Genomic DNA, 16,837 nt, shown 5'->3' with positions numbered 1-16,837 from the left:
CAATGAAAATGTGCATTGTATAAAATACACATAGAACTATTTTTTACTGAATAGCCAAAGCCTATAGCGCTCTAGACCCCCGCTTCTAGCGATGAGCTGCTTCAGCATCAAAGGACAGTTGGAAAGAGGAGGAGATGTAGAAGGTTTAATAGACAGACTAAGTTAGCAAAAAAAATGCTTATAATCATTAGTGAACATTCTGGCTATTAGGTAAAGTTTATCTACATGAAAATAAATAAATAAAATCCATAAGGAATATAGGCCTATTTAAACAGTTTTGGCAGTTTTTTTTTACGATGGTCTTTATCCATAGTTTTCAGTTACAATTACCGTCACAGCCCTACCATAAATGTACAAATATCTACTTGGAGAATTAAGATTTCTGAGTGGTTTAGTTCCCCCTCTGAAACAAGGCAGCTTTTCTTTCTTTATTCCCAAAATTCCCCAGTCAGTCTGCGCTCCAGATCTCCACACAAGGAGTTGTAGTGAGTCCCCGAGGAGCTGTTCCATATCGTAAAAACAAACACAGTGAAGGAAGCCCAGCGAAGCTCTGAGATTGGCTTAAAGGGCCCGGCTGAGTAAACAATGTGGCGGGCTGTTTATTTTGGGGGGGTGAATTGCTCTTGATATCAGCAGGCATCCCAGGGAGTAAAAACAGTTGCTGTGGCCTTTTGGGGCCCCGCCAAGATGTGTTTCCCTTTCTGCCATGCTGGTGGGCTATAGACATTACTGTCTAGATCCACCTGCTACACAGAATGCTCTATAGCTCATCAGTTAGATGGCAATGGTGGGGATGAATTTGACAGTGACACTACTGGGCATGAACACAGTACATACATACACGCACACACCCAACTCATACACGCACACGCACATACTCATGCGCGCACAAACACACACACACTTTACACACACTACCCCAACCCACCCCAGCCCACACAAACTGTCACCCCACTGTCACAAACACTCCAACCAATCGAACACATTACTCTCAGTAACCAAAATGCTTGATGATCACGCAGTCGTCTTAATTGTGGCGGCTGACATGCAAGTAACAATCAAGGCTGACTAGTGTGGCTAAATGAATGCCAGGCCAGGAGCTCGGTAAGTAATGCACTCGACAAATTAAATCTCATGGCAAATTAAAACAGCCAAGAGCAGCCGTAATAGCCTGCAAATCACCGGTTAAGTGGCAGTCACATCGGATTTCTCCATCCTTCACTGCATAGGGGAATCTATGTATCTAGCAACCGAGATGAGATGCTCACACCTCACCTCTCACAGCCATTTTGTTTTGTTTTATGCCTACTTGAAAACAGACAGCACACAAGTATGCAAATATGTAAAACATTAAGGACACCTTCCTAATATTTAGTTGTCCGCCGCTTTTACCCTCACAATAGTCTCAATCCACTGGGGCATGGACTCTACTAGGGATGCCGGCACATGTTGACTCAAATGCTTCCCACAGTTGTGTGAAGTTGGCTGGATGTCCTTTGGGTGGTGAGCCACTCTTTTTTTCTTTTTTTTCTTTTTAAAGGGGTGGATCAGCTTAATATTGTGGAAAGAATGTTGCTTCCATCAATGTAATTGTCTGCATCATTTCCAATCCCCCGTATATTTTTGGGGTAAATATATCCATACACGCATGCATACATATATACATACACATACCTATTCTTATTTAAAGAATATACCTTTATTATTATTCCCCGCAAACCCTACCACCGATCCCCCAATTGGAGTAAACTAATAAACACTTCGGCTTTTACCTTCAATTTATACATCTTATACACATTTTACAGACACAGTCTACTTTACAATAGTTCTCTCTTGTTTGTTCTTAGTCCTTCCTCTATTTCTGATGTCCATCCAGTTTGATTTCTATTTGTAACTGTGCTATTTCACAAAAGTTCCGAACCTATATACATTTTACAGATCCCATATGTTTTACATTGTTTATCTTGTTATTAGTCCCACCCTTCAGCTCCATTCAACTCCTCCCATCTACCTCTATTTGCCATATATTTTTCAACTGTGCTGTGATGCTTCACAAAAGAATTGAACCTTTCTATTCTCATAGCTCCTACAGATGGTAAATTTAAAAAAAATGTTTTTGCAAAAATAATTATTATATTATTGATTGATTGACTATGGCTTTCCAAACCACCCAGTATTGCTATCTGTAGCGTTAGTTCTAGGCAAATTTTGCAATTCTTCAGCCATTCCTGGACCTGTGACCAAAAACGAGCTACATATGGACAATACCAAAATAAATGATCTAATGACTCTGCCTCCTCACAGCAGAATCTGCAGAGCTGGGAAGATTGTATCCCCCATATATATATAACATTCTATTAGTTGCAAGAATTTTGTATAGTAATTTAAATTGAAAAATTTGAAGTTTTGAATCTGGCGTTGTTTTGCGAATCAATTCATAAACCATGTGCCATGGAATGGGTACATCAAATCTCTTCCCAACTATTTTGCAATTTATATGGCACACCTGTCAGTTTTTTGGTCCTTAAATGAAATTGGTATATGTTTTTATTTTTCACACTTTTCTTTAACCATTTATGTTCTTTAATACAGGGCCGACATACAAGTTCCTTACTTTTTTCCCATTCTACTTGCCTCTTCCATTTTTGTGGTAATGCTGCAATTAATTGGTTGTAATTTTGGGTAGAGCAGACATTTCCATATGTCTGTGTTAGCTGCATGTGTGACATAACTCCACCAGTCCTATTTATGATATCATTCACTGAAATGATACATTTTTTTAACATTTCTTTGAAAAATACAGTTTTTTTTTATCAATTAGTATATTTGAATTTAACCACAATATTTGTTGTATTTTTTGTTCTGTCTTTTCAGGTGGATTAAACTGAAATTGCAACCAACTTTCTAAGGCTTGTTTAAAAAAGAAAGATATTTTGGAGATGATTTCCTTTTCAAACAACCGAAAGTGAGCAGGTGTAATCTGAATAAAGGGGAAAAGGCCCTTCTTGAACATAGGGTGAGACATTCGTACCAATTTACTAGAGAACCAGTTTGGATTTAAGTATAACTTTTGTATGATAGATGCCTTTAGTGAGAGGTCTAATGCTTAAATATTTTATCATTTCTGCCCTCCGAATTCAAATTCGTTATATAAATAGGCCCTTTTAATTTTATCTGGCTTGCCGTTCCAAATAAAATTGAATATTTTTTGTTCATATAATTTAAAAAGCAGGTCACTAGGTGTAGGCAAAACCATAAGCAAATAGTCATATCACAGTTGACCTAACGAATGAACTTTCATGTGCCTTAATCAGGGTGATTTTTCCACAAATAGACAGGTGTTTTCCTTTCCATGGTAGCAAGATCTTATCTATTTTTGCTAACTTTCTATAAAAATTTATTGGAGTGAGATCATTTCTTTCTTTTGGGATTTGTATACCATGGTGAACCATTCTTGATACACACAGGAAACTGTTGAGCGTGAAAAAGCCTGGCACCTACTACCATACCCCGTTCATAAGACACTTAAATATTTTGTCTTGCCCATTCACCCTCTGAATGGCACACATAAACAATCCATGTCTCAATTGTCTCTAGGCTTAAAAATCCTTCTTTAACCCATCTCCTCCCCTTCATCTACACTGATTGAAGTGGTTTTAACAAGTGACATCTATAAGAGATCATAGCTTTCACCTGGATTGTGTGTGTGTGTGATGTCATGTCATATGCATTTGTTCTATTAGCAGCACACACATGCATTATGTACACTGATGGTCAAATGACACATCCACAGGATCATACAGATCAGTATTCACGGCAGTATGTGTTGTGATGATTATAGAGTATATGTGTGTACGGTACAGTACAGCGTATGAGCTCTTTATGTGTGTGATCGGAGTACAGCTGTTCTCTCCTCCTATGGCCTATTTCTGCAAACACAAACACTCCTCTATATTTACTCTCTCTCCTCTCATCTCACAATGTTATGTCTTTCTCTCTCTGTTTGTCTCGCTATCTCACTCTCTGATTCTCTGTATGTCTCTCTGTATGTCCCTCTCTTTATGTCTCTTTCTTTTCCTCACTCTCATACAGACACCCAAGTGCTCTAATGAATATGGTGCTTGTAAACCAGAGTTGTTGGTCTGGTTCTCACATGGGAGTCCTGATTATATGGCTTTGGGTAAAAGTGCCGGCTATCTGGAGAGGTGATGTATTCCATCCTTTTTTCTTTCTCTCCTCTCTCTGTCCTCTCTGTGGAGGTCATGACCTCCCTGTCACTGACCCCACAGTCGTCTCCATGGCGCTGAGCCGAGGTCGCCGTGGCAACACTGCCGATCCGTCACCTCTGTGTGTTCTGCTGCTTTGTCCCAGCACCCCAGCGCTATCCCACGTGGCTTAGCAGAAACAATGATTAATTGTGGCTGTGTTGACAGAAGCAACTGCCTGCCCTCACCCCTCCACCATGGGAAACATAAGGACTGTGTCCTAATACGCTTATACAGCTTCCTTCACTTGTTTCCTTGATTTTCAACTGTCTGACCTCATCCCCTCTAAGATGGGAACTTCAAGGGATGTGTCCTAATACACCTATATGGCTTCCTTCACTTGTATCTGTTATTTTTTTACCAGGATATAATCAGACAATACATGTTCACACACCTTTTAACATGCTGTAACACTAATACCGTATGCAAAACAATAAACTTTGATTTGAGAACTAGATATACTTCACATTGATTTATAAAAGACCTCAAGTATAGCTAGTAGCTATAGTACTGCAGTCTCCCTCTCTTTACAGCCCCATTCGCTGGAGTGATGGTCTATAATTAGCATATAGAATAGCTGCTCGCTCAGCATTGGCATGTCCAGGAACATTCTTTAAGTGGTGAAAACGCTTCCATCAACAGAGCCGGACTGATAAAAACATTCCACTAATCAAAGTTTATCCAAGCCTTTTCTGCCCTCTGGGTGGATATGGAATATGCCAAGTTTTCCTCTCCTTGGCAAGTCGGACTCAGTCATGTCTGAAACACTTGTGCCTGATTCACACCATAAGGCTGACCTGTACTGCGCTGGCTCTGATGTTTTCCTTTCACATTGCCCTCTCCAGCATGGTTCCAGCAGTTATGGTGGATGTGTAACCAGGCCAGCCAAATACAGCTTGGCTTGGGCCGGTTCTGTTTGGCTCAGAAGTGTGAAAAAGGGTATAGCCTTGTATATCCTACGAGAGGTCCATGATTTGTGTCATCTTGCTTCTGTTTGTTAGTTTTATAAATCAGATACAGATAGAGTACCAGTCAACAGTTAGGACACACCTACTCAATCAAGGGTTTTCTTTATTTTTACTATTTTCTACATTGTAGAATAATAGTATAGACATCAAAACTATGAAATAACACATATGGAATCAGGTAGTAACCAAAAAAGTGTTAAACAAATCAAAATATATTTTAAATTTGAGATTCTTCAAAGTAGCTACCCTTTTCCTTGATGACAGCTTTGCACACTCTTGGCATTCTCTCAACCATCTTCACCTGGAATGCTTTTCCAACAGTCTTGAAGGAGTTCCCACATATGCTGAGCACTTGTTGGCTGCTTTTCCTTCACTCTGCGGTCCAACTCATCCCAAACCATCTCAATTGGTTTGAGGTCCGGTGATTGTGGAGGCCAGGTCATCTGATGCAGCACTCCATCACTCTCCTTCGTGATTAAATAGCCCTTACACAGCCTGGAGGTGTGTTTTGGGTCATTGTCCTGATGAAAAACAAATGATAGTCCCACTAACTAGATATGATGGCGTATCGCTGCAGAATGCTGTGGTACAGTGGCTTTCGAAAGTATTCACCCCCTTTGGCATTTTTCCTATTGTGTTGCCTTACAACCTGGAATTAAAATTTGTATCATTTGATTTTCACAACATGCCTACCACTTTGAAGATGCTAAATATTTTTGTGAAACAAACAAGAAATAAGACAAAAAAACTGAAAACTTGAACATGCATAACTATTCACCCTCCCCAAATCAATACTTTGTAGAGCCACCTTTTGCAGCAACTACAGCTGCAAGTCTCTTGGAGTATGTCTCTATAAGCTTGGCACATCTTGCCACTGGGATTTTTTCTCAAGGCAAAACTGCTCCAGCTCCTTCAAGTTGGATGGGTTCCGCTGGTGTACAGCAATCTTTAAGTCATACCACAGAATCTCAATTTGGATTGAGGTCTGGGCTTTGACTAGGCCATTCCAAGACATTTAAATGTTTTCCCTTAAACCACTCAAGTGTTGCTTTAGCAGTATGCTCAGGGTCATTGTCCTGCTGGAAGGTGAACATCCGTCCCAGTCTCAAATCTCTGGAAGACTGAAACAGGTTTCCCTCAAGAATGTCCCTGTATTTAGCGCCCTCCATCATTCCTTTAATTCTGACCAGTTTCCCAGTCCCTGCCAATGAAAATGGTGTTCTCGGGGTAATAGGTGTTGGTTTTGCGCCAGACATAGCGTTTTCCTTGATGATCAAAAAGCTCAATTTTAGTCTCATCTGACCAGAGTACCTTCTTCCATATGTTTGGGGAGTCTCCCACATGCCTTTTGGTGAACACCAACCGTGTTTGCTTATTATCCTTCAGGTTTCGGGGCTGTCGCTGGGCAATACGGACTTTCAGCTCCCTCCAAAGATTTTCTATTGGGTTCAGGTCTGGAGACTGGCTAGGCCACTCCAGGACCTTGAGATGCTTCTTACGGAGGAGCCACTCCTTAGTTGCCCTGGCTGTGTGTTTCGGGTCGTTGTCATGCTGGAAGACCCAGCCACGACCCATCTTCAATGCTCTTACTGAGGGAAGGAGGTTGTTGGCCAAGATCTCGCGATACATGGCCCCATCCATCCTCCCCTCAATACGGTGCAGTCGTCCTGTCCCCTTTGCAGAAAAGCATCCCCAAAGAATGATGTTTCCACCTCCATGCTTCACGGTTGGGATGGTGTTCTTGGGGTTGTATTCATCCTTCTTCTTCCTCCAAACACGGCGAGTGGAGTTTAGACCAAAAAGCTCTATTTTTATCTCATCAGACCACATGACCTTCTCCCATTCCTCCTCTGGATCACCCAGATGGTCATTGGCAAACTTCAGACGGGCCTGGGCATGCGCTGGTTTAGCAGGGGGACCTTGCGTGCGCTGCAGGATTTTAATCCATGACGGCGTAGTGTGTTACTATTGGTTTTCTTTGAGACTGTGGTCCCAGCTCTCTTCAGGTCATTGACCAGGTCCTGCCGTGTAGTTCTGGGCTGATCCCTCACCTTCCTCATGATCATTGATGCCCCACGAGGTGAGATCTTGCATGGAGCCCCAGACCAAGGGTGATTGACCGTCATCTTGAACTTCTTCCATTTTCTAATAATTGCGCCAACAGTTGTTGCCTTCTCACCAAGCTGCTTGCCTATTGTCCTGTAGCCCATCCCAGCCTTGTGCAGGTCTACAATTTTAGCCCTGATGTCCTTACACAGCTCTCTGGTCTTGGCCATTGTGGAGAGGTTGGAGTCTGTTTGATTGAGTGTGTGGACAGGTGTCTTTTATACAGGTAACGAGTTCAAACAGGTGCAGTTAATACAGGTAATGAGTGGAGAACAGGAGGGCTTCTTAAAGAAAAACTAACAGGTATGTGAGAGCCGGAATTCTTACTGGTTGGTAGGTGATCAAATACTTGTCATGCAATAAAATGCAAATTAATTAATTAAAATTCATACAATGTTATTTTCTGGATTTTTAGATTCCGTCTCTCACAGTTGAAGTGTACCTATGATAAAAATTACAGACCTCTACATGCCTTGTAAGTAGGAAAACCTGCAAAATCGGCAGTGTATCAAATACTTGTTCTCCCCACTGTATATGCTGAGATCATGTGACAGATCATGTGACACTTAAATAATGTCCACCTGTGTGCAATCTAACTAATTATGTGACTTCTGAAGGTAGTTGGTTGCACCAGATTTTATTTAGGGGCTTCATAGCAAAGGGGGTGAATACATATGCACGCACCACTTTTCCATTTGTAATTTTTCCGAATTATTTAAAACAAGTTATTTTTTAAATTTCACTTCACCAATTTGGACTATTTTGTGTATGTCCATTACATGACATCCAAATAAAAATCCATTTAAATTACAGGTTGTAATGCAACAAAATAGGAAAACGCCAAGGGGGATGAATACTTTTGCAAGGCACTGTAGCCATGCTGGTTAAGTGTGCCTTGAATTCTAAACAAATCACTGACAGTGTCTCCTGCAAAGCACCCCCACCATCACACCTTCTCCTCCATGCTTCACGGTGGGAACCACACATGCAGAGATCCTCCGTTCACCTACTCTCACAAAGACACGTTGGTTGGAACCAAAAATCTCAAATTTGGACTCATCAGACCAAAGGACAGATTTCCACCAGTCTAATGTCCATTGCTTATGTTTTTTGGCCCAAGCAAGTCTCGTCTTCTTATTGGTGTCCTTTAGTAGTGGTTTCTTTGCAGCAATTCGACCATAAAGGCCTGATTCCTCTGAACAGTTGATGTTGAGATGTGTCTGTTACCTGAACTCTGAAGCATTTATTTGGGCTGTAATCTGAGGTGCAGTTAACTTTAATGAACTTATCCTCTGCAGCAGAGATAACTCTGGGTCTTCCTTTCCTGTGGCTGTACTCATGAGAGCCAGTTTCATCATAGTGCTTGATGGTTTTTGCGACTGCACTTGAAGAAACGTTCAAAGTTGTTGAAATGTTTCATATTGACTGACCTTCATGTCTTTAAGTAATGATGGACTGTCGTTTCTCTATGCTTATTTGAGCTGTTCCTGCCATAATATGGACTTGGTCTTTTCCCAAATAGGGATATCTTCTATATACCACCTCTACCTTGTCTCAACACAACTGATTCAATTGAATGCATTAAGAAGGAAACAAATTCCACAAATTAACTTTTAACAAGGCACACCTGTTAATTGAAATGCATTCCAGGTGACTACCCCATGAAGCTGGTTGTGAGAATGCCAAGAATATGCAAAGCTGTCATCAAGGCAAAGGGTTGCTACTTGAAGAATCTCAAGTACAAAATATATTTGATTTGTTGAACACTTTTATGGTTGCTAAATGATTCCATATGTGTTATTTCATAGTTTTGATGTCTTCACTATTGTTCTACAATGTAGAAAATAGTTCAAATCTAGAAAAACCCTTGAATGAGTAGGTGTGTCCAAACCTTTGACTGGTACTGTATATCGTACAGACTAGAGTAATGTCCTTTAGTAACCTTTACATGAAAGCTACCCTCTTGGCCATGTCTCTCTTGAAAACGAGTTTCTTTGAGATCTCAATGGGATCTACTGGTTAAATAATGGTTGAATAGAATACTGACAACCTTCTCATTGTGTTTGTCAATCTCAAGGCCTGTTGGCAAGAGATTCACTGAGATGTCAATGAGATAACCTGGTTAAATAAAGGTTCCTCTCTGTGTCTGTTTGTAGGCGTTCCCTCGGGCCCGCGGAACGTGATCTCCGTCGTGAACGAGACTTCGGTGATCCTGGAGTGGCACACGCCCAGGGAGACGGGCGGTCGTGAGGATGTGGTCTACAACATCGTGTGTAAGAAGTGTCGTGCGGACCGCCGTACCTGCTCGCACTGCGACGACAACGTGGAGTTTGTGCCTCGGCAGCTTGGCCTAACAGAGACCAGGGTGTTCATCAGTAACCTGTGGGCTCACACGCTGTACAGCTTTGAGATACAGGCTGTAAATGGGGTCACCAACAAGAGCCCTTACCCTGCCCAGCACGTGTCTATAGACATCACCACCAACCAGGCTGGTAAGAGAATAGTGTGGGTGTGAGAGTTAGGGTTAGGGGAGTGTGTGTATGCATGTGGAGGGGATAGGGAAGATGACGATGATGCAGCAGCAACATTTTCATCATCTGTATACATTGTTGGTGTTTTCTGCTGTACCTGTGTCTCCTATATGGTTTTCATATTTTATTCCACATTGCTCAGCACTAGTTAACACAGCATAATCTCTGTATTTTTTATTCCTGGCCCGTTGCTTCTCCTATCACAATCTGTGCTGGAGAGATGTCATTGTGCTGTACTGTGAATAATGACTTTAAGGATCGAAGTGATGGGGGCAGCTTACTCCAACTATACTAGAACTCACAAAGTGAAATATTGAAACGGTCTCTATTCTTTGGCTTCATCACAATCTTTTCTCGTATCAAAGCAGTGGCCTGCTTGATAATTGAGTGTGTTGGGGGTTGGGGGATTTCCCCCTTTGAAACATGGTGAAGTTAAAACCCTAAACCGAAGACATGGCATATTAGGATCTGTGGCGAGACCAGCATATCCATCCCTCTGCCCTATTTCTGCACCCATTGTAGTTCCCCAGTTTAAAAAAAATAGAAAATGCTGGTTTGTCTTTTGCTCTGTTCCACAAGAGAACATTCCAGAAATGCTTTGTTCTTAAAGGCCCAATGCAGCCTTTTTTATTTCAATATCAAATAATTTCTGGGTAACAGTTAAGTACCTTACTGTGATTCCTCTAAATTTAAATGGCCAAAAAGAAACAAAAATAGCTTCTAAGCAAGAGCAATATCTGATGCAATAATTTAGCTGGGACTGTCTGAGTGGGGAGGGGGAAACTGAAAACGATCTTTTTATGGCAGAGAGGTTCGGAACTCTCTTTCTTATTGGTCTGTTAACTAAGTTACTGCCTGGTGATGTCACCAGGCCAAAACTCCATCCCACCAAAACAGGCTGAAAATTAATGTGGTCTTTTCAAACAACTAAAAGGGGATTATCATAATTTTCACAATTTCACAGTATTTTTCCTTTATTTTGTAAAGTATTTTTTTAATATTTTATTGTACTTCTATTAATAGTATTATTCCATCAATATAGTGTGGACTGCACTGGGCCTTTAAGCATTGGTAGCAAGCCTAAAGTAAATAAATCTGACTTTGGCAAAAAGCACACTTTTTTATATAACGTCTTTTCTACTCAATCTTCTGAAGTTTGCGACAGCATTGAAGCGGCGGCATGGCTTGTCAGAGGTTTTTGCTGTTTGCAGTCTTCTGTTTTTAATGACGCTTTGTTTTCGGCGAGCAGCAATACGGCTTCTCCCTTCATGGCAAAAACCTTGAAACATAACGTATTTAATCCTGGGTGAAATACCTATTGAGGTTTGTTTTTATAGGTTTGAACAGGGCCAGTATTCACAAATCATCTCAGGAGTGTGATCTAGGATCAGGTCCCTCCTCTTACTCATTATGATTTAAAATCAAAACCGAAATCAGCACTTCTTTTCTTAGATCCTTTGTGAATACAGGCCCAGGCCAGATTCTCTGCTATTCGCTGTGTCTTGGCAACAGTGCTGTAGCTCTTACAGAACAGGCAGTGAGACAAGAAGGGGTCGTGTTTAGTACTACATAATGACCATGCAGACATCTCCTCTGTCAAAGACATTAGCCCACGATTAGGGTAGCCTGAACCAAGCCAGAGAGTTGGACGGCCGCCTCCTCATCCCTCTTTCACTCTCTCTCTCTGTCTCTCTCTTTTTTTCTCACATCCGAAGACTCTCTGTCTCTCTCCAACTCCCTTGCTTTATTTTTTTTGCATCCCTCCCTCCCTCCCTCCCTCCCTCCCTCCCTCCCGCCCTCCCTCCCTCCCTCCCTCCCTCTCTCTCTGGTGACAGAATATGAATTCAGCCACTGGAAATGACAGCTTTGGGATATGTTGTCTGCCCGGTCCTTTTCCTACAGTGTTCTTCATGCTCCCGTGGAGTTCCATCATGTACATAGTGGCACTTATCAAGGGACCTCAAGCACAAACTATTGACCAAGTGGAAAATGTAAATAAGACTCATTACATTTAACTGTGTTTACTAGTATGAGAGGGACCTCAGTCTGTCCATTACATGGAGTGTAGTGGTGTATTGCAGATATGCTGTTTTCGAGTGGTCATTTTGTCGGTCTGTGCCATATTACAGTTTTGAGTGTGTACTGTAACTTTTCTGGGACTTTTCTGTGTTAAACATATTGAACAACTTCTGGTACTTACTACTCTACAAACTGCATGGTTGATAGCAGAGCTTTGGCGCTATGGAAAAGTGAAAGTTGAAGTTGTGAACACTCCAGTTTGTGCATAAGCTAACGCATTTTGATGAGCTTAAGTGAATAGCTCCTAAAACGTCTTCTTTCGATACATACACCTAAATCATTGTACATTTTTCGAATATTTGATTACAACATTTCAGGGGCACAACTTTGGTTTTAGATGTGGGGGGGACATACATAGTTGTTTTTATCTTGTCCGATAAACACTACAGACAGCCTACCTGACTGCTCGGAGGCACCCCCATGGTCCTAAAGCCCACCGTCCCCAGTAAAAGTTGCACCACTGCAACATTTGATTACAACAACCTCCAAGAAAATAACGACTAAGTACACACTTTCTCTTAGAACGCGAAAGAGAGCGGAGAAGGGTGTGCTCTCTCTCTCTCTCTCTCTCTCTCTCTCTCTCTCTTTCTCTCTTTCTCTCTCTCTCTTTCTCTCTCTTTCTCTTTCTCTCTCTCTCTCTCTCTCTCTCTCTCTCTCTCTCTCTCTCTCTCTCTTTCTCTCTCTCTCTCTCTTTCTCTCTCTCTCTCTCTCTCTCTCTCTCTCTCGTCATGGCTGACAGTGAAATGAGACAGGGAAATGAGAAAAGTAAATAAATTGCTCTGATTATCAGGGTGGCCTAATGGCTTCTGATTGTCCCGTTTGACAGGAGAAATATGCCCTACTTGACAGATAGATGTAGGGAAGAAGAGGTGACTGGCTGTAATCGGGTCTGCCCATACCCAGCCCTAGGAGACTCTTTGTGGTGCTGCTGCTTCCGACAGGAGGTTTTTCATAGGCAGGCAGGAGGCTAGACCAATGCGCCGGACGTGGTTATTGGCTGTCTGGGAGGAGACAGAAGGAAGGATCGAAGGATCATTTGGGGAGAAAACTTTATGAGGAGGGCAGTGAAAAAGTGAAAGACTGAATGTCTGGGGAAAGTTATTCTTAGCCACACTTACTTGTGCAAACTGGACTGAACTCCCAAACAGTTCAAAAGGACACAAACATGTTTGCAATCAGTTTCTCATCCATGGGACGGTTAGCATGAGGTTGTAAGTAACAAGAACATTTCCCAGGACATAGACATATCTGATATTGGCAGAAAGCTTAAATTCTTGTTAACCTCTCTGGTACAAGTGGGACGCTAGCGTCCCACCTAACCAACAGCCAGTGAAATTGCAGGGCGCCAAATTCAAAACAACATAAATCTCATAATTAAAATTCCTTAAACATACAAGTATTACACACCATTTTAAAGATAAACTTCTCGTTAATCCAGCCACAGTGTCTGATTTCAAAAAGGCTTTACGGCGAAAGCACACCTTGCGATTATGTTAGGTCAGCACCTAGTCACAGAAAACCATACAGCCATTTTCCAGCCAAGGAGAGGCTCACAAAAGTCAGAAATAGCGATTAAATTAATCACTAACCTTTGATCTTCATCAGATGGCACTCATAGGACTTCATGTTACACAATACATGTATGTTTTGTTCGATAAAGTTCATATTTATATCCAAAAATCTCAGTTTACAATGGCGCTTTATGTTCAGAAATGCATTGTCTCAAACAAACATCCGGTGAAAGTGCAGAGAGCCACATCAAATAACAGAAATACTCATCATAAACATTGATAAAAGATACAAGTGTTAAACATACGAATAAAGATAAACATCTCCTTAATGCAACCGCTGTGTCAGATTTCAAAAAGGCTTTACGGCGAAAGCACACTTTGCGATTATGTTAGGTCAACGCCTAGCTACAGAAACCCATATAGCCATTTTCCAGCCAAGAAGAGGGCTCACAAAAGTCAGAAATAGTATTAAAATTAATAACTTACCTTTGATGATCTTCATCTGGTGGCACTCCCAGGTCTCCATGTTAGACAATAAATGTTCGTTTTGTTCGATAATGTCCCTCTTTATGACCAAAAAACTCATTTTTGTTCGCGCGTTTTGTTCAGTAATCCGAATGCTTAAGGCGCGTGCACTAAGTCCAGATGAATTATTTTTTTAAGTACAATAAAAGTTAATAGAAACATGCCAAACGATGTTTAAAATCAATCCTCCGGTTGTTTTTGTCATAAATAATCAATAATATTTCAACCGCACAAAAGCTTCGTCAATAGAAAGGAGAAACAAGAAAGGCGCGTTCCCGATCAGGCGCATGGCTGATGTCTGGACATTTCCACTGGCATCTCATTGAAAGTGCTGTATCTCCCTCATTTTTCAGAGTAAAAGCCTGAAACAATGGCTAAAGACTGGCCACATGTAGAGGAAGCCATAGAGCTCGTGAACTGGGTCCTAAGTCTTTGTATGGTGGATAGGCTTTCAATGGAAAAACAGCCTTTCAAAATAATAGTACTACCTGGTTGGATTTTCCTTGGGTTTTTGCCTGCCATATCAGTTCTGTTATACTCACAAACAATATTTTAACAGTTTTGGAAACTGTAGAGTGTTTTCTATCCAAATCTACTAATTATATGCATATCCTAACTTCTGGGCCTGAGTAGCAGGCAGTTTAATTTGGGCACGCTTTTCATCCAAAATTCCGAATGCTGCCCCCTACTCTAGTGAAGTTAATCTAACTGCACTGTCCAATTTACAGTAGCTATTACAGTGAAATAATACCATGCTATTGCTTCAGGAGAGTGCACAATTTTGAACATGAAAAGGTATTAATAAACAAAATAGGCACATTTGGGCAGTCTGGATACAACATTTTGAACAGAAATGCAATGGTTGATTGGATTAGTCTAAAACTTTGCACATACACTGCTGCCATCTAGTGGCCAAAATCTTAATTGCACCTCGGCTGGAATAATACATTATGGCCTTTCTCTTGCCTTTCTCTTGCAAAGATCATGGTACAAAAAAAATACAAAAGAACGGTTGTTTTTTTCTTTGTTTTATCTTTTACCAGATCTATTGTGTTATATTCTCCTACATTCCTTTCACATTTCCACGAACCTCAAAGTGTTTCCTTTCAAATGGTACCAAGAATATGCATATCCTTGCTTCAGGGCCTGAGCTACAGGCAGTTAGATTTGGGTAGAGGAGAGGCAGTCAGTGGCAATGTGGTGCAGAGAGGTGCCGTGTGGATCAGTGCAGACCATTAATGAGGCCATTAAACTGTCCTAGATACCTCTGCGTGTGTGTGATGAAGGCCTGATCAATACCAAGATTTAGGAGCTCATTCACAGCCTGCCCTGCCCTGTGCTGGGCACACACACACAACTCAGGTTATTTACACCTTCTCTCTACACAGCCCAGGTTTAGTCATCTTAATCTCTGTACAGTCAAAAGCGGCCATCTCCCATGTTATGTTTTTTTCAGGAACATTATCCTTTAATTTACTTAGGAGCACACAGTGTACAGACCTAAGGGTTGTGCGGTAAATTGTAAATATCTACTGTATTAAGGTTAATGCATACAAGGATCATTTCAGTCGAGGACCGGAGGAATGCGTAATGTAAAAAAAAATCCAGAAAACTTTGGAAATGTTCTCTGATGTAACACAATGTCCTCAACAGCATCCATCTCTCCATCCATCCCTCCTCTCCTCCATCCCTCCATCCAAGACACTTAACCCATATGAACAGCTGAATGACATCACTCAGAGAGGGACTTTTCTTCCCTCTTTTACTGCTTTCCTCTGCCTTTATCTTTTTCTCCTGACTGGCACAACATTGTATCCTAGATTGCGTGCCAACTGCCAAACCAGTCTCCGAACTGAGAACCCTCTGTATCTAAACACTCCTCCTCAAATCAAATCAAATCAAAATGTATTTGTCACGTGCGCCGAATACAACAGGTGTAGACCTTACAGTGAAATGCTTACTTACAGGCTCTAACCAATAGTGCAAAAAATGTATTAGGTGAACAAAAGGTAAGTAAAGAAATAAAAACAACAGTAAAAAGACAGTGAAAAATAACAGCTGCGAGGCTATATACAGTAGCAAGGCTATAAAAGTAGCGAGGCTAGTATGAGGTAGTATGTACATGAATGTATGGTTAAAGTGACTATGCATATATGATGAACAGAGAGTAGCAGTAGCGTAAAAGAGGGGTTGGTGGGTGGTGGGTGACGGGACACAATGCAGATAGCCCGGTTAGCCAATGTGCGGGAGCACTGGTTGGTTGGGCCAATTGAGGTAGTATGTACATGAATGTATAGTTAAAGTGACTATGCATATATTATAAACCGAGTGTAGCATCAGCGTAAAAGAGGGGTTTGGGGGGGGCACACAATGCAGATAGTCCGGGTAGCCATTTGATTACCTGTTCAGGAGTCTTATGGCTTGGGGGTAAAAACTGTTGAAGCCTTTTTGTCCTAGACTTGGCACTCCGGTACCGCTTGCCATGCGGTATTAAAGAGAACAGTCTATGACTGGGGTGGCTGGGGTCTTTGACAAGTTTTAGGGTCTTCCTCTGACACCGCCTGGTATAGAGGTCCTGGATGGCAGGAAGCTTAGCCCCGGTGATGTACTAGGCCGTACGCATTACCCTCTTTAGTGCCTTGCGGTTGGAGGCCGAGCAATTGCCATACCAGGCAGTGATGCAATCAGTCAGGATGCTCTCGATGTTGCAGATGTAGAACCTTTTGAGGATCTCAGGACCCATGCCAAATCTTTTTAGTTTCCTGAGGGGGAATAGGCTTCGTCGTGCCCTCTTCACAGCTGCCTTGGTGTGTTTGGACCATTCTAGTTTGTTGGTGATGTGGACACCAAGG

General features: G+C 41.6%; 1 protein-coding gene across 1 annotated transcript in view; it reads left to right on the top strand.

Annotated features, from left to right (window-relative positions):
- The window catches only part of LOC120019855 (ephrin type-B receptor 1-B-like), a 165,925-nt gene that overhangs the window by 60,701 nt on the left and 88,387 nt on the right, over positions 1-16,837 (top strand). The window contains exon 4 of the mRNA XM_038963269.1: positions 9,496-9,831. Within this exon, the coding sequence (XP_038819197.1) occupies positions 9,496-9,831 (336 nt within the window). The remainder of the gene's footprint in view (positions 1-9,495; positions 9,832-16,837) is intronic.

The sequence above is a fragment of the Salvelinus namaycush genome, chromosome 25 (genome assembly GCF_016432855.1).
Source record: "Salvelinus namaycush isolate Seneca chromosome 25, SaNama_1.0, whole genome shotgun sequence".
Taxonomy (NCBI): Eukaryota; Metazoa; Chordata; class Actinopteri; order Salmoniformes; family Salmonidae; genus Salvelinus; species Salvelinus namaycush.
The sequence above is the reverse complement of the archived record's forward strand: the minus strand, read 5'-3'. Positions and strand labels throughout refer to the sequence as shown.